General features: G+C 33.8%; 1 protein-coding gene and 1 long non-coding RNA gene across 2 annotated transcripts in view; one reads left to right on the forward strand and one right to left on the reverse strand.

Annotated features, from left to right (window-relative positions):
• The window catches only part of LOC140058491 (uncharacterized), a 33,011-nt gene that overhangs the window by 1,016 nt on the left and 10,131 nt on the right, over positions 1-21,864 (forward strand). The window lies entirely within an intron of this gene.
• On the reverse strand, positions 16-19,874 carry LOC140058489 (histamine H1 receptor-like). Its single transcript, XM_072104115.1, has 2 exons — positions 19,854-19,874; positions 16-3,997 (listed from the first exon to the last, which is right to left on the reverse strand). The coding sequence occupies exon 2, from the start codon at positions 3,941-3,943 to the stop codon at positions 2,051-2,053; it is 1,893 nt and encodes a 630-aa protein (XP_071960216.1). The 5' UTR covers positions 3,944-3,997; positions 19,854-19,874; the 3' UTR covers positions 16-2,050.

Raw genomic sequence — 21,864 nt, forward strand, 5'->3', positions numbered from 1 at the left:
AGAACATACTTTGGATGGTTTAAATAAATACTTGAAAACAAAAATATACATTTTATGAACATCCGAGCAGGATTATATGTACAGTAGGCTACATCTGTTTTACTAGAAAGCAACAAACTCGTAATTTGCACTGATGCTCTCGGGCATCATAGCTTCCGCCATCAACGGTAGTCATACTATAGTTGGTCAATGACCATATCTTGAGTACGCCCTCTAGCCAATCTAAATAAACTCATTGGAAGGATTGGGAACGCATGTTTTTGGTATATGCGTATATGTTGGTTACGCTCTTGCTTTGCATAACACGTTTTTCATGTGTAATCGAAGTCTAGGCCATTTAGTTGCCAACAACAGTTACAGTTTATTCGATTATGATAATTGCCTACACATTGACACACAACAACTGTACTTTATAAATACTGTACTTTGATAATCAAGTTACAAAATAAAAATAAAATGTTCTTATGAAATAAGATAATAATTATCTATTTCTAGCAACACGCATACAATATTATTTTCACCAATTCACCGTCTTTAATTGTAAACAGGCCAATTACATTAACATTGGCGTTATATGTTACGTAACGATGTTTTAAGTTGATGTTCTCGCACAAACGTTGATCTATGTGAAGCTTGGTTCCCACTAGAACGTAACGCATGGACGTAAACGCAACGCAAGCGTTTTAACCAATGACAAGCGAAGTTATAGACAGTTTAGCAATCACAAGCGAATAAGCCATCGCTTGTGATGGGTCAATTCACTTGCGTTACGCCCTTGTGTTGCGTCGCTAGTGGGAACCAGTACGCTTAATCAACGGGTTCTTGCCGCATGTGTTAACTTCCTCTATTCATTACCATTACAAGTCACTTTCAATGTCTTCCCTTGCATTTAAACACTTCTTTAACCCCATTAAGTTGAATTTCATTCTTTTGCAATTAAAGCCCATGACAGTCTGTAATGTTTGAGTTTGTATTTAAGAGTAGTCATTTATAAATGCCTTGATATTTGTTCCATTGATAATATACTTTCAAAATGTCTATTTGTATATGTGATACCTTTTGCATACTCTTTAATTATGAATAAATGGATCAGGTCGTCTCCCTTCCCCATTTATATACAACTCGTTAACACACTCAACTATTTCGCTTTTTTTTGATATGTTTGAATTTTGTTTCATTTGTCGTCGGGAATATAACACATAGTGCAATTTGGATTAACGTGTAGCCTACATTCCTGTCTAGAATAGCTGGTCTAAGTATATCATTAGATGGTTGGCATACTTGTAATGCTACTACTGATTTCTACAAATAGTTTGAGTTTTTTTTAGAACTACAATATTAACTAATGGTGTAATAATAGTTAATTCAGTTTTTTCAGTAATTTAATTTTGGGATCAATTCCGTTTTTAATATGGTAACTTGTCTATAGATCTCACGGATGTTAGGCCCATTTTAATCTATAAATGCCATATGGTGTAGGCCCTACGTGTACGCTCAATTGTCACGGAGGTACAATGCTATTCGGTGGGATGACATGAAGAACTACGTTATAATGTAGTAGTTATATTCTATGACCTAATATCTTATTTTAATTTTATTTATGGTCAATTATGTTTAATTCTAATATGATTTAGACTTTTTCTTAACATCAATAGTATAAAAGAGACAAATACATACAAATAGATAGAAAAGTATAGCAATACCATAATACATTGCAGTAGTTGTTTCTCTTTTGAGCATACATAAATACTCAAAATTAACTTAGTCTTATAGACCTTCCTAATAAATGTCAGGGTAAAACAATTGCTATTTTTAATATTTCTCTGTCCATCGATGTACCAGTCTGTCTATTGGTCCACTGTCTTTATGTCATGTCCTGTTCGCACGTTAGTCTGCCTGCCAATTATTGGTACCGTAATGTTGTAGGATTGATCTATTAATCTTCGTCTATTATTATAATTTAGCAACGCCTTGTCAATCTGTAATGTCAAAATAATATCCAACCAAAGTCTAATCTGTCCGTTTGTTTGTCAGTCAAACAGCAACATCATCAGCGGTCGACAGTCGCCGTGTTTATAGATGGGGACTTATTTAATCTTAACATTCGTTTAAACGCAATTCTAAAGTTATTGTTACATAGTGGATATATAAACGGATTCATTGCGGAGTTTATATAGCCTAACCAAATGGTGGAATAATAAAAATGTTCATTAACACAGTTTTCACAGAATGGAACGATCATAAAAACAACAAAATACGGTAACCAGCAAATAACAAAACATCCAACAATGGCTCCTAGTTGCTTCAAAGCTTTCTTTTCCTTGCTCAATGAAAATCGTTTTATCTTCCCGAGAGTTTCACCAGCAATCCCGGTTTGTAGACTCATCCCTATTTTCCTGGATAGTGACGCAGTTCTGGAAAATCCCGAACCGGCGTCTCCGTTAGAGCGTGGCACTAAAGATGGCCTACCCTGAATGTGTTTTTGCCGTGGGAACGAAGCCGATTTGGATTTCATACATTGTAACATTACGCTATTATGATTTTGAATACTAATCGCTTCCTCGTTCTCTTTGACGGTTTGCAACGCCATGTACGAAGACGCTTCGAACTGTTGGCTGCTGACAGTCCGACGTACCCGCCGTTTTTTGGGCGGGACTTTTGATTGCGTTTGTTGGCTCGTGTTTGTTTCTTCTTTCTTTGCATCCGTTGAAACGTACGTGTTATTGGTAAATTCCGGTGGTATATATTCCAAATTACTTGTACATCGTCGTAAGTGTAATTTCGGGGATGACAATCCATTTTGTAAAAATTGTTTTTCGTTTATGTTTTCATTGTCTGCTTCTGCACTGAGTTTTGACGTCATTTCTGATAAATCCATTTCAAAATTACTGTTTGAATCGACCTGATATCCATTCTCTTTTAAGTCATCATCATCTTCGATTTCTATTTCTGTCGATGTATGTCCCACGTGTTTCAATTTCAGTAATTCCTCTAATTGTTCACAGCCGTTGTGGTTTGGTCGGTTGATGGCGTTATTTTTCTTAGGAGTGTCGTTACAAATTGTCCCTTCTTTACTTGTACTCAGTGACTCGTATTCATAATCGAATTCGTCTCCAAATGATCCGCCCTGTGCGCTTGTTAAATCCAATTGTTGCGTAACAATACGTGCTTCTTCATCAATGCTTTTCTTTTTAAATCCATATGTTTTTCTTCCAACTGCTAACTCACTTCGTCTCCTAATCTCCCAATATATTCGTATGTATATATAGATCATAATAAACAGTGGGATGTAGAAATTGAACGCCGCAGTGATTATCTTAAAAATGAGATTGTTATAAAATTCAGTCTCGCATGTATCGCTAGCAATACTTCGCTGTCCATCCAGAAAAACTAAATGCCAAAATAAAATCGGTATAATCCACAAAGATGAAAAAATCCAAACAAATGATATCATGACGGAAGCCCGTTTTACCGTTCTTTTTCGAATATATCGTAACGGTGACGTAATTGACCAATAGCGGTCTAAACTTAGTATAAATAAATTAAAGATAGACGCTGTGCTACAGACATAATCAACCGATAACCACGCTTGACATACGGGTATTCCTAGGATCCATTTATCGCTAACAAATAGAAACATACTTAATGGCGTTACGATCATTCCTATCAACATGTCTGCCACTGCAAGACTCATTATAAAATAGTTACTGACTGTCTGTAAACGCTTTTCAGTTCTGATTGCGTGTATCACTAACGCGTTACCGATAAATGTTACAATACTGACGCATACCATAAACGTTGCGACCGGTATTACTATTGTTAAGGACATAGTAGTAGCGTCATTATCATTTGTAGTTGATGAGTTTGTACCGCTAGTTTCAATAGTTGCATCTCGTTGAACCGGATGTGAAAATTGCATTTGCGAAGAAAGTTGTTGATCCATTATATCCAACTAACAAAAAATCGTTAGAGCATCGCACCTTTCAACATCTGAAATCTGGAGAAAAGGAAAACTACATTAGGAAACATCTACATAATGTGAAACCAACAAGCTGTAAAAACATAAAAGTCAAAAATTAAATTAATAATTTATATTACAGTATTAATAATTTATGTTTAATTTACGATCTTTCTAATTTTGTTAACGCAACTGAAATCAAATCTGATATTTTATGAAACATTTAAAGGCAATCATCCGATAGATCACCACCTGTACGCAATTGATGCTTCCTTGCTAAAAATATACAGTAAGCATCACGCACTAAGCGCAGTAAAACACATTTGAATAGGGCTATACGCCTAAAAAAATATTTGGAAACACAGAAGTTGATGCAAACACGTATATGTTGCCTCGTGGCTGGTAGCTTCGCCAGCTTTGAGCGACATTGGTAGACGTCTTTTTTGACAAATTGGTAATATATTTTTTTAATGGCAGCCGTGGCTTAAAGCAATTAATAATCCTATCGAAGGCTTTGCTATTTTCTAATTCGTTTGTATTAGCAGCTAAAAAATGCTGATTTTTACCATACATAATTTGTATACTTCATCATTAGCAAGAAAAGTGATACTGCGCATCGTAACTGATTTCATTTTCTGCACGCAGCTGCAATGCGTATGCAAGTGATAGTTAATTTTGTTGATTTATACATTGATTAAAAACAATCCTTTCAAATAACGATTAAAATAACATGTATGTATGTTAGTAGTCATAAATTTGATAATCATCCCTCCAAGTAACACCTTTTTGGCACAACCAAGGGTCCGAGTTTGTCTCATATCCATGTCACAAGGGTGTGGAGAGAGTAGTTCTTTGTTAAAAAATTTCTATTTATCATACATTCCAATAATTATCGATCTATAGTTTCCCCTATGCTTCATAATTTTTGGGATTTTATTTGTGTTACACGAGCTTGTTGAAAATAAGCACTTTCTTATCAGTGGGGGATAGTTCAAATTACACAGTAAAATCTCTATTCTTTTGTACACAAATTTTGTAGAGAGGCATTTTAAAAAGCTATGAAAAATAAACGCTGTGGTAAAAAATGTTATCAGATGACTAAATATAGGTAATATAACTTGAATTTTACATTTCTGGTATTTTTATTCAACTTCAGATTTTTATTTTCATGATATAGCAAAAATTATCCACCATATATCCACCATCTTTTTTTCACCTTCTAGGGAGTAACTACCTAACTACTGAAAAACGTCTTCCTGGTTTTTATGACAGAATTTTGCAAAATTTTGTATTTGACCAGGAAAATTCATGTTTTTTCGTCATGATTTCTGTTACAAATATTTTATTTATGTACAATTAGCCAGATACTATACTTAAAATTCATGCCTGTACCTGAGCTTTAACATAACAATTCGTAAAATAATTTCAATTCAAAATTTTGATTTATTAGACAGTAGGCTACATTAAGTATTGCATAACCTTCAAAATAATTTGTATTAACTATAATACATGTTTAATATGTAAAACAAAATCCACGGTCATTTTAACGACAATGATGACTTGGCCTTTAGATAGTAATTATTCATTTCAAGTGGAAAACGTCACGAACACATTTGTTAACGACCAAAAAATGTTCATCTATAATTAATATAATAAAAAATTATACCTTATTTTCAAATCAAAATAGTTTTTAAATGTCTTGCAAATGTATAAACCGTCGAATAATACACTTATAGTACCTAACCTTTAGGCCTACGAGATAGAAACGGTTCCATTGTCAAGAGCTTGAACAAATATTCAGATACCTTTCGAATGAGAGGAGAGAATCGTAGAATATGTTCAAGATTCCTTGAGTTCTGTCCTCCCACTCCACAGTGTACATTATTTTTCGGTTCAGACGATGTTACCCGAGGCTTCGCGAAAACGTGCACCCATCTTGAAAATGGAAGAGTGTCAATATCTCTTCTATCAAATGCTAATCGACTTCTGAAACGTGCTCTGATTTTCTAAGAAAATGAGATGAAAGATCACGTTCGACTAACATAAATGAACCCAGTAATAGTACCAAATCATAATTGACCAGGTATATGTGATGTGAATACTTCGTATACCATTTCAGGACGTATTCATTTGTGCATACATATATATATATATAATATATTCAAGATTGTTTCTAATCAAACACAACATTTTTACTATCATTGAATACTTTTATGTAAATTAGGTTAGATTTATCATATCCCGTGTACATGTAATGCATGTTATTTCAGCAGTCTTTTTAAAATTTGCTCGACACCATAGAAATGATTTCGGAACAAATGCGAACGCAAGTGTCGTTAAGCGCAACGTGGCTCAAATCTCGGCATGGTGTAAACACAGCTTTACCTATATACTTTTTGTACATGGTGTAAAGTTGGGGATTATTTACTTTAATATATACGCCCCTTGGAGACACGATCTGTGTAATGTGCCTCTATCGTAACATTGTAGAAACCGTAGGTCTAGAAGATGTTTGACCTGTTGAACTAGTGATATTAATTTCTCGCCAATGTAATTGATATCAGGTATTTTTATACACAGTGTTCATATTTCAGATCGAGTCCATGTTTCACCGGTGGACCAAATCCATATGTTGATATTCTTAGACCTCAGCAGTATAGGAATTTAATTAAACTGAACCATATCCATATATCCAAGACAAACCACACGTTAATTTACCCGTAACAACGCTGTATAGGAAATTAAGGAAGATATAGTTTTGACCCACGCATGTTGTCGAGCATCCATGGAGAAAAAACTGTGCATGTTGAAAAAAATACTTAAATAATTATACTTCTTATTTTGTCGTTTCATATTTTCTCCTTGCTGTGATTTATATTTAGAATAGACTAATCTTTGCGTATTATGGTATTACAGTGTTAATTACGAAACGAAAACGCCATTTGTAATATAATAAGCGTAATTTAAGTGACGTGCACGTTGATCGTAATCCACCGCCGATATAAATGTTGTGATCATGTCACTAAATCATCAAACGTACGCCATTGTCGAACAATAATAAACCTAAATGATTGATCTCTATCCGGAAATGTTTTATTTAGTGATCAATCCAATACTTGACAATGGAGAATAGTATCCATACTTCCACATGGTGAACTGTTTTCTCGTGCTTAATTATTGCCATGCGTACGTTTTTACTAATTTGTTGAGATCACCTCAATTAATCAATCATCATAAAACATTGTTAACATTTTGGTAACTAGAGTATACAAGAAATATTTACCGGTTGCAATAATAACATTCTTACCAAATTTCGAGTTTCGTTAAAAATACTGCACTGCTTTTACCGTCGCGTAATGCTATACCGTGAATTTCCCACGTGCTGCGCCATTTACGCGCGTACCAAGGTCGTACCACTTTCAAGGTCGTACCACTTGCTAATAATATTAGCATATGCTATAAGAAAAAGGACTGTTCTTTATGAGGCTTCGACGAAAGTTACGACGGTACTGATTGATACAAATCGTGAACATTAATCACCCGTTTCCCTGGCATTATAATTAATGTAAATTTAAACATCTATCTAAATTTGGTATATAGATGATTTGAAATAAAAAAAATGTTTATATTATATGAATTCTGCGTCTAAATTGAGGAAAAATTTTACAGAAAAACAAACACAAAAAGATAGAATACTTTACAAAGATTCCAAACAAATTTCACATTTAAAAAACACATTAAATTTGCTGAAATCGCTGAAAAATAATGAAAAAAATAGGATGATTTTGAATCCATAAATGTATGCAAGACAAAACAATACAATTTATTCCCTCTACAAAAGTTGTAAAAAGATAAATTTTTCGACCAATTTAAGAAACCAATTTTTAAAAAAGAACATACTTCTTATATATTCACTGCCCACAACCTATAAATAGAAGATAGAATAATAGTAGGTAACGCCTATCTACAGGCGATCGGGCATTCGGTCAAGGTTAGTTTATCATGTTACAGCTGCGCGCACCTTAAGATATCATAAATACATAGAATAAATGATATTATCATACTTTATTATTAATCTCCCATTTTTATCTTTAAATTGAGACTGATATTCTCTGATATCATACGCTTCCGGAAAATATCGATCCATTAATTTTTTTTTAAATAACACGTGATCAAGAGGTTTTTTTGTGGTGAAATAACGCATATACTCACCGATTATGAAAAATTTCTGGAATTTCTTTAAAATATTCCTTTTTTATTAAGAATTCATTTTAAAACATAATAGTAAATTGATGGTAACTTACGTTAGAACATGGTACGAACACTGTTAACTCATTCAGCGAAATTAATCAGTTGGTTGTTGTTTCCGAATATTGAACCAGGATTTTGAATCCGCTTGAATCAAAACAGTTTATTTTGAAAAACGTTCATTTCATTCAACGAATTATATTTAATTCAGCATTCAAGGAATAAAATAAAATTTTCAGCGAAGAATAAGTAAACTGAAACCCATTAGGACATAATGAGTTTTATTATAGAGTAGACCCCAATTAAACCGTTGGTGCCATTTTAAAAGAAATGTAATTAATTCGGTACATCATTATGGCTAATTATCTTGGATTAATTTGACTTATTGAAACCCTGATTACTCGTTTATTCATTCATTCAGTTGGTCATTAAACGCAAAAAATGTAATTAGAAGCCCTAAAGGTACGTTCAGACGAGCGTATCTTGCGAGGCGCGGTATAATTTGAATCATAACTTGTGAGGGGTGTTTTTAGTTGTCTGCGCCACTCCAAGTGCATAGTACTTGGCAGTTAAAAATGATAACGATCATAATGCCGCCAGCAGTAATGTCCTCGACGTTGTCGACACAAACACAATTAGTCTTCACCAGTATCCTCATTATACTCATTATGATCATTACCACAATCAGTCGTCATCATGACCATGGACATATAAAATCACCCACCCCTGCCACCTGATCGTCATAAGGTTTAAACTGGGTCCACATGGCGCTTTAATTTGGTGTTTTACGAGGAGATGCCAACTTGGCTTTCTTCAAATAATAATAGTACAGTACGTGCGCACATCGGCCTTTTGCGTCGCTGATATCTTAAACCATTTTGTCATCTAAAGACCTTCTATTATATTACTACTGAACAAAAAAAAATGTAATTTGCCCTAGGAAAATTATTGTAGACTAGACTAAACAATTTTGAAAGGTGTATCGTGCGATGACTTACCATTTTCGTTGCAGACGTGTCCACACCAGTGCGCAGATGATATATATTGACAAGTGCTCGCGTCATTAAAACTTGATTACAAAATGTAGTCGTACGTTGAACGAGGAGGACTGAATTACTACTATCAAAAGACTAATCGAATTTCATGATTTCAGATCAAGAATGTTTTCAAATTTCAAAAGGCAATTATCGCTAACAAAACCCCACTGCAACGCAACGGAAATAACAGTTCCTACCCATGAAAAGTAATTTGTGAAGTATTTTGAGATTCGAGTTTGTTGTATTCTAAAAATAATAACCCGAGGTGGACTTAGCCAGGGGATATATTTTGAAGGTGTGTTGTTCAGGAAGGATATTTACCTACACGCGAGAGGTCTTTCTCCGGTTATTTCTCTAACATTGACCCTATAGTCATCCGCTCCACCCTTGAAAACGTTTGAATAATTGCTGTTGAATGGAAGATGCGATTCCCGTGGTGACAGAAAGCACCTTTCACTTTCATAAAAAAAAGTGGGTGCGCGCGTCACACTCCTACAAATTCATATTATACTAATCACTTTGTAGACCTACATGCTGAATACAATTTAATTCATACATTCGGCTTTATACGAATATAGGTTATTTGGCCATGTTCGGATTCTATAGTCTGACATTAATTAGACAATTATGTGATATAATTGATACATTAATGTTGATGCGCGCACAAAGATGAATATAGTATATTATGTCGATAATGACGTCGTTAATATCACCAATGGGACCGGAAATAAAATATCGATAGTAATAGAAAATTCGAGTAAATGAAATTCAATTTTATATTAATATTTCAACTCTTCTAAGTGACATATTGATCCAGTTGTTTATCTTTTTTTTTAATTATCAGTTTGACATCAGTACTTCGACACATATTTCTCGAATTAGTTTAATAACTGTATTGAAATATAGATAATCTGGGGCGATAAACATCGGCTATTATGACATTTTAATTTAAAAAAAATTAAATAGATGTCTTCACTGCAGTTATTTATTACTAGATTTGTTTTTACAGTTTCAAGGAAAAGTACAATTTATACTCGTTCTCTAAACTATAGACATTAATCTCGTACGTAAAAAACCATGAGGAAACTATTCCTTCATGTTTAAACTTGCATTGCTTTTGTACTACTGTAGTGTTAGGTTTCCCAACGTTTCAAATAAATTAGAATATACACCTAATTCAATCACCGTCAGAGAATTGCATTTGCTCTTCTCTATAATAAAATAAATTAAAATTAATAAAATTGCTTTTTCCAATATGATATTCTTACATTTTGCAACAGTGACGTATTGTTATGCAATTATACCAATATGACGTTCCTTTAGGCCTATTGATATTATGAAGAAATGCGGATTTAGAAGTAGGCCTACTGTATTAGCCAAGTGGTACCGTTCATCATCATCATCATCATCATCATCATTTGAAACCGCATGCCAAATTGTGTGAATCTACTTTCGTAGTGCGTTTTTCACGCTTCCCTGGTTTTATGCACAACGCAGTTTCGCGTACCCAGGCCAAGTGTTAATATAATAGAACAATTACTTCCTTAAACTTATTCATCGAGGTGTATGATATGTAAGTGCGAGATGTTTCTGCATTCTTTTCTATTAATTACTGTGTAACGGAAATGTATAATTTGGTAAAAATACGATGTAATGAGCTTCATTAGTTTATCCACATGAGACCAGTGTTGAAAGCTCACCTGGGGGTTAGAACATATTAATATGCAGCAACTGCTGGTACCAAGGTACCTGAATTTTATTGTGAATTCCAGGCAGGAAATGGACAATACCTCCGGGAAATGGAGTATGTATTCTATAGACATTAGTTCCATTGGTTGAAATAATATTAATGCGAAGTGATATGAGAATTGACGGTGTATGACGCACCTATTATTAATGTCATAATTAAATACATTTAGTGAGACGCTCAGACTATCGAATCGATATGAAAAGAGCTTTCGTAACTATGATTTATACGACACTTTAACAAGATTTAAAATAACATATAACCGACCAGTGATAATGCTTAAAATAAATATAAGAGAAAAGAAAAAAAATATCATGACATCATAGTAAGAAACACATAATAAATGTTTCATGTTTAAGTAATTAAAAAAAAAATATTCGTATGAAAACAACATTGATAAACACATCATTTGAGAAAGAACAACACTTTTTGTATATTCTCTTAGTTATAAAGGTAATATCTTAATTCGATTAATATATTTTAATTACTGTAGTTTAATTAACAAGCACTCGAAAAATTCCTTGTGCCAAAATTGAATGAGAGACCTTTACAATATTGATATGAACCCATTCATTTAGATCATAAACTTAGCGTAATGTTCTGTGCACCAAGACAAATACGACAGGTGTAGTGCGGAGCACAGGTGTTCACGACGACAGGTAAATTGAGGAAGAGTAGTACATGTTTAATTAGATTCACCTGATGGGTTTTAATAGATATTTGCCGTCAAACTCTTATATTTCAATACAAAAAACAGCATGACTCTGATAATAAGATTAAACCGATGGTTCTTTCATTCAGGACTACTTTCCATAGGAACATTTCCGGAGCTATCAAACCAAATTGGAATTGGCCATGACGGCAAAGTCAGACAGTGTCGTACAACGGGGCCCGACGAAACGTCTTGACACGTCGGTGCTTTCTGAGTTGAATTCCGACGAGACGAGTCATCTTGAGATAGCGTCGGACGTAGTTTTTAGGTTGTCGCGAGAACTTTAAACATGTTTAATTTTCTACCGACGAGACTACTCGTCGGGCCCGACACAGAAACCAAAACGCACTTAATCGTCCATACTCCATAAAAGCGGTGTTTTATTATTTAGAGATGTATTATTTATGGTATAGTCCTATGCATTAATTTCAATTTAATAAGAGATACATTAATCAACTAAACACCAAAAAAAACATACAAAGTAAAACAAATGGCGGTAGGATTGAAGAAGATCAAATTCAATTAGTCAAATATCACTCATTTATAATAATTGTTACACGTGTTACGGTATCGTTTATTAGTGGTTGGTATATTTTCGATTTACGTACGATTCGTGGATAATCAATTAAGATATCTTGTTTGTCCCTGGCGTCCTTCATTGTTGTTATCTTACTTAAGTGGGAAAACGAAATTAATAAGAATGGTCATATGATTGTCTTTGCTCTTCAAAAGTAGGTCAACAAAGTAGACCAGATCGATGTAACTATGTTATGTACTGGTTTCTTGAGGCTAAATAAACCACATTGGTTACCAGTTTGGAAACATGATAGTTCATGCAATTTTAATGTTATTAAAATTCAGTTCCTATCACCCGGAACCAAAAAAATCATCCCACGGTGGCACCACCTTTGCACGCGCGCGTAACTCTTAGCTTACCATGCACGTCACTGACGAAACGATTATAATGTGTAATGAAACAATAGATCTCGGACAATTGTTGTCTTTTATTTTGTTGATATTGAAGAATGTAATCAAAAAGCTCGTTTCCTACAGAGCAAGTAATGTGCCCAATCACAAGCGGATGATCCGTCGCTTGTCATTATTTAAATTACTTGCGTTAGGCGTACGTACGTGGAAATCAAGCTTAAGGTAGATCCTCGAAATGTAAACAAGAGGGTATACTGTTTCAGGTATATTTTTTTAAAGATTACGTTTGTCAGTATCCTACTTACAGTAACTCTCAATTGATTTATTAGGTCTAATTTTCAAAATGGGATAGGGTGGATTTTGCTTGCTTTGCTATCCATCGTGCACTTGACATTGATTTTGAATCGCGTGCAATCTTTGACATTTACAATGTTTTACCTGAAATAATTTTGCTTTCTGTGTCAATCAAGTGGCTTATACAAATGTTTTAAATAACATTTATTTGAAGGATGTCATCTGTTAGATGTTTCTACTGTAGTGTTATAATTGCCAAACAGGTGCCACAAGTCACTCGTTTTATTCAAGTTCGTTGTTTCATTTCGTGCACTTTTTAAGCTAAGCATTTCCATTTTTCTACTTCCAATTCATTCAGGTGCTTTAATGCACATTCAGATTTTTAAAATACAATGTAACCTGTTACTATGTCAAATAAAAGACAAATGATTTTTATGCTTATGTCGAATCCAACCTAAACTTGATTCGTATAAGCCCAACCAGCTTGGGATTCCCTTATATAACATTTTCTGAGTTCGATTCTGGAACTAGTTTCCGGAAACAATATTCCAAAAACGGTAATCCGAAAATTAATTCCGCAAACGGTATTACGCAATCGGTATTCCGCAAACGGTATTCCGAAACTATGTAAACAAATATTCCGAAAACGGTACGGTATTCCGGAAACGGTACGGTATTCCGGAAACGGTACGGTATTCCGGAAAAGGTAATCAAAGTTTTTTCAGTGCCAGATAAATTGATGGATGTTTAAGAGCGGAAATTCTGTAGTTACTGTATACAACAGTGGTTACTTTCTACCGTTATGCAACTAGATAGATCAGTCACAAATACTCGATTAGATGACTGATTGTCAACATCTTATAATAGATATGAAATATTCTTAATTAATACATCATTAAAACATTCCGTTTCTCCGTAGTTCTAATTAATACAATACGTGTAGTGAAATCAAATTTGTAAATATTATATAAACAAATTAGGCTTACCTCGGTTTGGTTTATGGCAATACGACAAGTATGATTAAGTCCCATGTTTATCACAGGTACTGTATTTATGTTTAATCGAGGTAATGATGATCAAGACGCATCAAACAGAAATCTGATTTTTCTCTTGTCTTCAGCGGCTATATACATTGTGACAGATGATCATCTGCCAGCAACCCGTAGGCAAATGAACCTTGGAAGTAAATTGCAATATAAATTGGTTTCTAACGAGTGCGTTAAATGGCATAAAACGCTTTCCGTAGATTGAGTACTCTGGTAGGCGGGTCGAGTTTTTGCCAATTAGCGTGTTTTCCGATATCATTAGATCAGGAGACGGCTTAAGCGGTTAAAGCATGTGACCCAATATCATTCTTACTCCACTGTTCGCCTCCGAGCTCATAATAACTACAGAAATATGATACTACGGTACTTATAACGTGCACACCTTGATTGTCAAGCCCAGTAAATAATTTAAAGAAAACGCCTCACTGACAAATAAAAATCGGAATAAACATTTCACCGCATGGCAAATGTTCAATGCCACGATGAAACACATTAAATATTCCATGGTTTTGAGTAGAATTTTGAGTTTAAGTTTCACAGAATAATTGCTGTGACGTCACGCGATACTGTATTTTGACGTAAACAATTTTTAAGATGTTCTAATTATCGTTTTCAAAAAGTGCATTAGGCTATGTTCTAAGAATATTTGTCCTTACAAATAAAATTACCATTAATAGATTAATTCGAAAACCTATTTATTGCTATATTTTAGTAAATGTCAAAGGCAGGAGTCGCAAACAGTATAAAGCGTACCAAAAGTATCTATGCATATCAACTCTGTATCCCTCCGTGATGTCAAACTAAAGAAATGTCATGCACTCCATGATGATGAGAGTAAAATGCACGTGCGTGATATATGGTACGCCTTTAAGTGACGAAAAATCAACGACAATCGATAGCTACTCCTACATGCGTTACATTCTAAACGGGCTAGTTGAAACTTAATATAATTGAAATGAAATACATTTAATTAGACTTTAAACTCATGTGTTTAGGATCTCACCAAAGGAAAAAACCGATAATAGTAAATTTATTTTGTAAAGACGAACAAAAATAAGGTGAAGGAGGTTAAATGCTCCCTTGAGACTAGGCCTAGATAAGTTTTGTTCGGAGATTTGTTAGCAATTGAGTATTTTATCATATAATTTATGCCTTAAATAAAAAGAGGATTCAGTTTGTATACTTTACAGTGCTTTACACAATTTACAATATGATTTACGTTACAATGTATGCCTATACTGTTATGTGTTACGCAATCGTGAACAAAAAATGAAATATAACAGTGACCTTTGACTGTGTATTAACATTCGTTTAAATGTATGTAAAGCAGTTTAGTGACCAGACGACATGAAATACTTGAGTTTGAGTGAATCAAATGTGTTTGATTGATTTTCAGATCAAAAGCATTTCACATCGATTATATGTCTTCGTTTGAAGACATATGACACATAATAGTTTCAACTGCGTAAAACTATGCGAAAGTTCATGACCATATATATAAAATAAGTTTACCACAAATGAATTTACATTTCGTTTTTTAATGGTGAATGTATGTATATTTCGCACTATCGTTACTACTGACAGCCCTATAATATAATAACTTGTATTTCTCAGCCTATTAAATTGCAATTCTGTTATTTAGAATACTGTTGATGTATGTGGTACTTACATTGTACACAGATGTTCGTTTATCTTTCTCGATTATTGACTTTTTATTAAACAAACATAATTGGTTAGGAGAACATGCTGTTAATGCTTTGTTGTTAATAAAAATGTACAAAAGACGATTTTTTTTGGCATTTCTACCTTTAACCTCAGATAATAACCTGTTTCTATTGCTCCCAAGTCAAGAAGCAACAATTCTTTTTCTCCATTTTAAACCATTAAATCTACAGTACCACTGCACCATATTTAGACACGCACGCACCAGATAGGAGTGTGTCATGCACATTTTCAAATATACCGTGGACGCTGATTAATATACGTTTTTTAGTAGGCCTATCAGTTTCGTTTGTGATTAATTAATAAGAGAAATGTTTATAACGTTGTTTATTTTGTTGCATTATTTTAGGTTACCGTACAGCATACATGTAGTTTGCCAAAGATACCAGAGTGGTTTTCAAAAACAACATTTTTGTTTTCATTCAAAGTACATTACTGCTCAGAACAACATATGATGACGCACGTAAGATTTAAAGATGAGTTATTACAAATTTGAGCAAGCGTAATTAATGATTATAAATATGGTATTCAGCTCATTGTTAAACATAGTTGTAATAACAAGGACGGATTCGGATCTTTCATTAGGACTGTTTTTCATTCATTCTGCTTTTATTCAATATTTCTCTTTGCAGTATATATAAAATAAAACTGAATTGCGAGAGATTTACATATAAAATTGGTACAAGCTTTCAAACATCAAAATTTACAACATTAAAAAGTTAAAAAGTTAAAAAAAGTATTTTAAAAAGGAGATATTACACATGGAAAAAACTGATGGAAGTACTTTTTGCTGACCTTTTGGTTATAAATGGTTTATTCAGTTTGTAAATGGTCAGAAGTCGCATGTTTTAGGTGAGATGCAGTGTGTTTTACCCTTGCTATATTAAACATGAAGATAATACAGTAGTAACATAGTACATATTGACTTACTGATTCGAATGCATTTAAAGAATAAGTTAATTTATTTCCCCCCAAACTCTGTTTGGGGGGGGGGGGGGGGGGTGGAGTTTAAAATGTTGATGTGTAACGAAAAGCAAGCAAAAGCTACTGTGCATTATATTTATTTTAGTTATGTTAGAAGAACACATAACCTCGCAAAATGATGTACATAAAGTATAAATCAAATTACCAAAGGCCTGATTATATTTAAATAAAATCCTCGAAAGATGAATGATCAATGAATAAAGCTCTTTCAACACTCTCAAACTAGTTTGACAAAAAAAGTACAATGTGCCCAAATATGGTAGTGATATGATCGTGTCATAATCATCGTGTCCATGGGCACATCACATTCTTTTCACATAAAATTAGACAGAGCTTTACACTTGCTTGCCACTATAAGACGCAATACATGACCATGAAAGAAAGTTGGTCATCCCAAAACTATAAACAAAAACAATAAAAAAGAAAACCATTGGATCCGATCATTTTAAAGCCACATAAAATAGATGCAATGCAACTTATGGGGCTAACCCTACTCCCTCAGCATGAACTCATTACGCAAAATCCCTCAAGTATCCACAAAATTGTTTCGAGTTAAACTCTTCAATTTTCATTTACTTAAACTTGAATAGTGTTCATTTATACCAAATTCAATAACACCGGGTTTGAAACTCGAGACAATTGAGATGGCAACAAGCACCCACTGAGCCGCAGAGTAAACCGTTTTGAAGCGATTTTAGTTGATTTCGTTCAGTAGTTTTTCCTGTATTGAAAGTATCTAGTTCACGTAGGAGTAAACGCAACATAATAGTCATGTATATACGAAAGTAAATTAAATCACCTGAAGCGAGTTTGTAAACCAAATGAAATAAACAGAATATCCATGTACAGCAGGTAGCACGCCCGACCTTTCTTCTCATACCCAGAGAAGCCTAATTTGCCATCAGACTATACCTGATAATTTGTTAACATTGCTCCAAAGAGGAGTCCTTATTCGGATGGGAAGACCGACAATATTTCTGCATCATTTCGAATTATTATTTTATTACCAATTGACCACCCTAAGAACCGACCGCCGGGCACTTGCGTGTGCATAGGCCTATCATATCCTATATTTATAGTTAAACATGCAAAAAGTAATTCAACACAACAAATCTAAATATTAATCTCACAAACCACTACTAAATCGTAAAAGTGGACTAAGCCCATAGTAAGTGGGTACCCAATCCAAAGGGAACCAATTATTACATGTTCAGGACACATCATGATACTGTGAAGCTTTTGATATGTTCTGATTCTCTCAGAATGACTTTCAACTCGACAACAGCGAAAATGCGTCGTGAAACGAAAGATAGGTCTATAACGGATAGACGTCGTCAACAACTTTAAAATCCTCTACTAATGATGTCAACACAAACGAAGAATTATGTAAATATGAATAGAAATGAATAATGTCAGTAACCGAATAATTATCAAATTGAAAATAACAATTTAGTAAATAATTATCAAATTGAAAATAACAATTTAGTAATTATAATCATCAACCCACGCAGCTAAAATACGGTAGTCGTTAATAAAGTAATTCTCAGAAAAACACTTGAAATTAAAAAATAGAACAATGGCACGTGTTCTGCTACTGCCAATGTCCTTTGGGAAAAAAAATATTCACAGTTCAACGTGATAAAAAAAAACCTTTATTTTATAAATAATCCAGACCCCTGCGGGGACAATGGAATGTCTTTTGGTAATGACAATGTCCTTTTTAACCGAAAATGTTTATTTAAAATATCAAATGGAAAAAAATATTAGAAACCCAAATCACAATTTTCACGCGATAACATTTTTTTTTATATAAAGAAAAACCAGACCCGTATGCGGACAATTCCATGGCTGTAAACAAACATACGTTTAATTTTACATTTACATTTAATCAACTATAAAGAGTTGAAACCAAAAACAAACAAATGTGTATCGCTTAGGCCTATACCAAATATTATAAAAATAACCAGACCCTACGGGATCGAGATAACACTCACCCAACCTACAGCTATCGTTCATAAACTAAGTATATGGTATACAAACATTATATCAAGCAATCGTTTTACTTCACATTGTATTTGAATATAATAATCGTATTGAAACCCGATAAATTAATGAAACTGGTTTACCATGAAGAGAAATAATAATACATGATATAAGGTAAATGATATTACTTTAATTTCATAATATTGAATAATTAATGGGAATAGTAGTAGAGAAATAGTATTTACAAGGTCGTGTTTCATAATTTAGTTCATAAATCGATTTTTCCCGACTTGTGGCCTTCATTAGCCAAAGTATGTAATAAGCTAGAATGCGATCGCGTAATTTTTATGTGTAATTTTCCAACATTATGTCTAGTGTAAACCAGTCTTTAAGTAGTAACGACGTAGTCTGAACCAACATTTAGTTTACATATCTGAACGCGTAACACACGTAATTTGACCATTTTTTTTAGAGTGGGAACCAAGCATGCGTAACTATGACCCGTGAAAACTGCTTTAATGTGAACCATTCCTAATGACAGTCACGCATGGTCAAGATGTGTTTATCAATCACGCCCACCATACTTGATTGCGCAGAAAATAGAAAGTTGATTGTCTGGATCATATCATCTATACAGTCAGTGAACCATACCAATACTAATCCTATAGGTTTTATGTTGTCCATCGGCTGTCGGGCCGAGGATTACAAAAGAGAAACATGAATTTACTTCACTTTACGAACACTTTATCCTGATAAGCTATCTATGATGTTGGAATACGAGGTTTTCACTTTCTTTAATAGTTTTCCTTTAGAGTTTAAAGCTACTTTTAGAAAATTATAGCTAAAAAGAAATAACACTTTATGTGAACATTTTCCAAAAATATCGAATCAGACGTGGACATGATTAACAGTAATTTATATTTTTGGTAATTTCCAAGAGACTTTGCTGCTGCTCGGCATAGAATGAAATTGTCTTAAAATATCACATGCATTGACGAAAGTTAATCAATATTAACATTCAATAAGTATGAAAATACTATAGTCCTACAGAGGAGTAGCTAAACAATCGATTCAATTGTCAAATGTCCTCTTATAGTATCACAAATCTTACAGCGAATTTGAGAGCTTTAAATACTAAAAAACCTAGGCCTACTGACAAAACAAGAGATAATACAAAACAGACCAGAAAACTCACCATTTATCTTTTTCCATGTACAGCTATGACGATCCGATCATATAGCGTCCAGTCGTTTCAACGTCTGAAAAAGTCGCCGGTGCGCTCCGCCATCAATACGTAACAAATTCGCTTCTGTTATTTTCAGTAATTAGCCCTGTGCAATTGGATTCCACGCCGAATATTCCTATCGTAAAGCTCCACTGACCCTCGTAATGAGACACCTATATAGAGAGGTAAAACGAGAAAGTTATGTAAAGACATAGTAATACTAAATAGGTAGTTTGACGACGAGTATAACAGCCGGCATCAAGTCATGTTTAATTGAACGACTGCATCTCTAACAAGAGAAATTTTATAATTAATTATAGGATAAATAGGATAAATATCTAATACTGGTAACGAATATGTGTGATTTCATATTGACCTTCAAATTAGGATGCATACTTATAAGATAGATAATTATGTATCTGTTACTGGTAGTAACAGATAGTACATTCAACTTATTTTGAAAAAGAAGTGGAAACGTGGAAATTTTGTGTGTGTTAAATCCGCCCTCAACCTCACCACAGTGCCCTCAAACGTCACAACTTACCAGGTTATTGAATGCTGGTCTACTTTCCCAAGTTTAGTTGATTGAGATTATAGTTTTCTAGAATTGATCAAGTACAGACAATGGACTATATATAGTTTTGAAGGCAATGACATAGGACTCCACTCTATATACTCGTTTATTGCAATTGTTGTTAAATGTTAAATAGATTTAATTGGATTAACGTTGCCTTACAATGTATTGCACATCTTTATAAATACTGTGGCCTTTGTTTTCCTGATTTGTTTGATTCAGTACAAAGATCTTTTAATCACAACGAGTCAATTCTCCAGACTATTATCATCGTTTTAATAATATTGTAAGAGGAATTATTACTTAGACCCCTTTTCTATTATTTGTATGATAGTGTAGGTTTATGTTAATCGCATTAGGTGCACTTAAACAATTCGTAATAGTATAGAGAGAATTATTTTTTCTGTGACCATCGGAGGTCTCAAAAGTATAAAACTAGGTCCTATATTTAACCCAATCCATGACATACGGTAGCTTGACTCCATCAGCGTACTTTTCCAAGATCAGTAGCTTAAATCACTTTAGATGTTGTATTGCGATGGCATTACCAACATCTTACTATAAGTAAGCACTTAGTCCTACATATCTATTTACAATAAATCATCCGAGTATTTAACATTGATCGTCGGCTTCCATACCATCACATAAATATATACCATTTTACAACGTAACCTGAACACTGCGCTGTAGCCTTTTGCTAGCACTTTTTGTGATATCTCGTAAATAATACGGTAAATCGACGTTGAAAGGATCTTCATCTGTTAACGTGCCGAGTTCTTCTTCGGTTTAATACCTAATCCGTAAATATTTACATAGGCCTGAAATGGTATTCATACGTACGAAGCATGGGCTTCAAGTGGTACCGTATTTCCCACCATGCACTGTTCCATGAATCTATGCTGCCAAAACACCCCAAACTTCTTTAACTCAATACCACGGAGACCGAATAATTTACGGAAGCGCGAAAATCGGCTGAAGAAAAAATTGCCATGGAAAAGTTCAAACACGGCACGAAAGAGACAGGAGATTTTATTTATGAAAAATAGTGCGACTGCGAAATACAGTATTTGACGTAATCATGTACTTAGGAAGTTTTGGTATTCATCTAATGGTTGAAGAAGTGTATAAATTGATATTTAATTATTTTAGTGTTGAGACTTAAAAACGATTGACGATTTGAGAACACGTATCATCTTGATAAATAGCAAAATAGTGTCCTCATTAACCGGTTGATCGATGCATACGTGGATATTACGCTGCAACTACATCGCTTAATGACCTTTGAACTTATATACATATCAATTATTAAATGACATTTGTTAGAAGTAAGATGGTCGGAGTGTTCAAATTTTGATGTTGAGTAATTCATCAATATTCGACAAACCAGGGAAGAGTCATTTCACTATT

This window comes from Antedon mediterranea, chromosome 9 (assembly GCF_964355755.1).
Source record: "Antedon mediterranea chromosome 9, ecAntMedi1.1, whole genome shotgun sequence".
Classification (NCBI taxonomy): Eukaryota; Metazoa; Echinodermata; class Crinoidea; order Comatulida; family Antedonidae; genus Antedon; species Antedon mediterranea.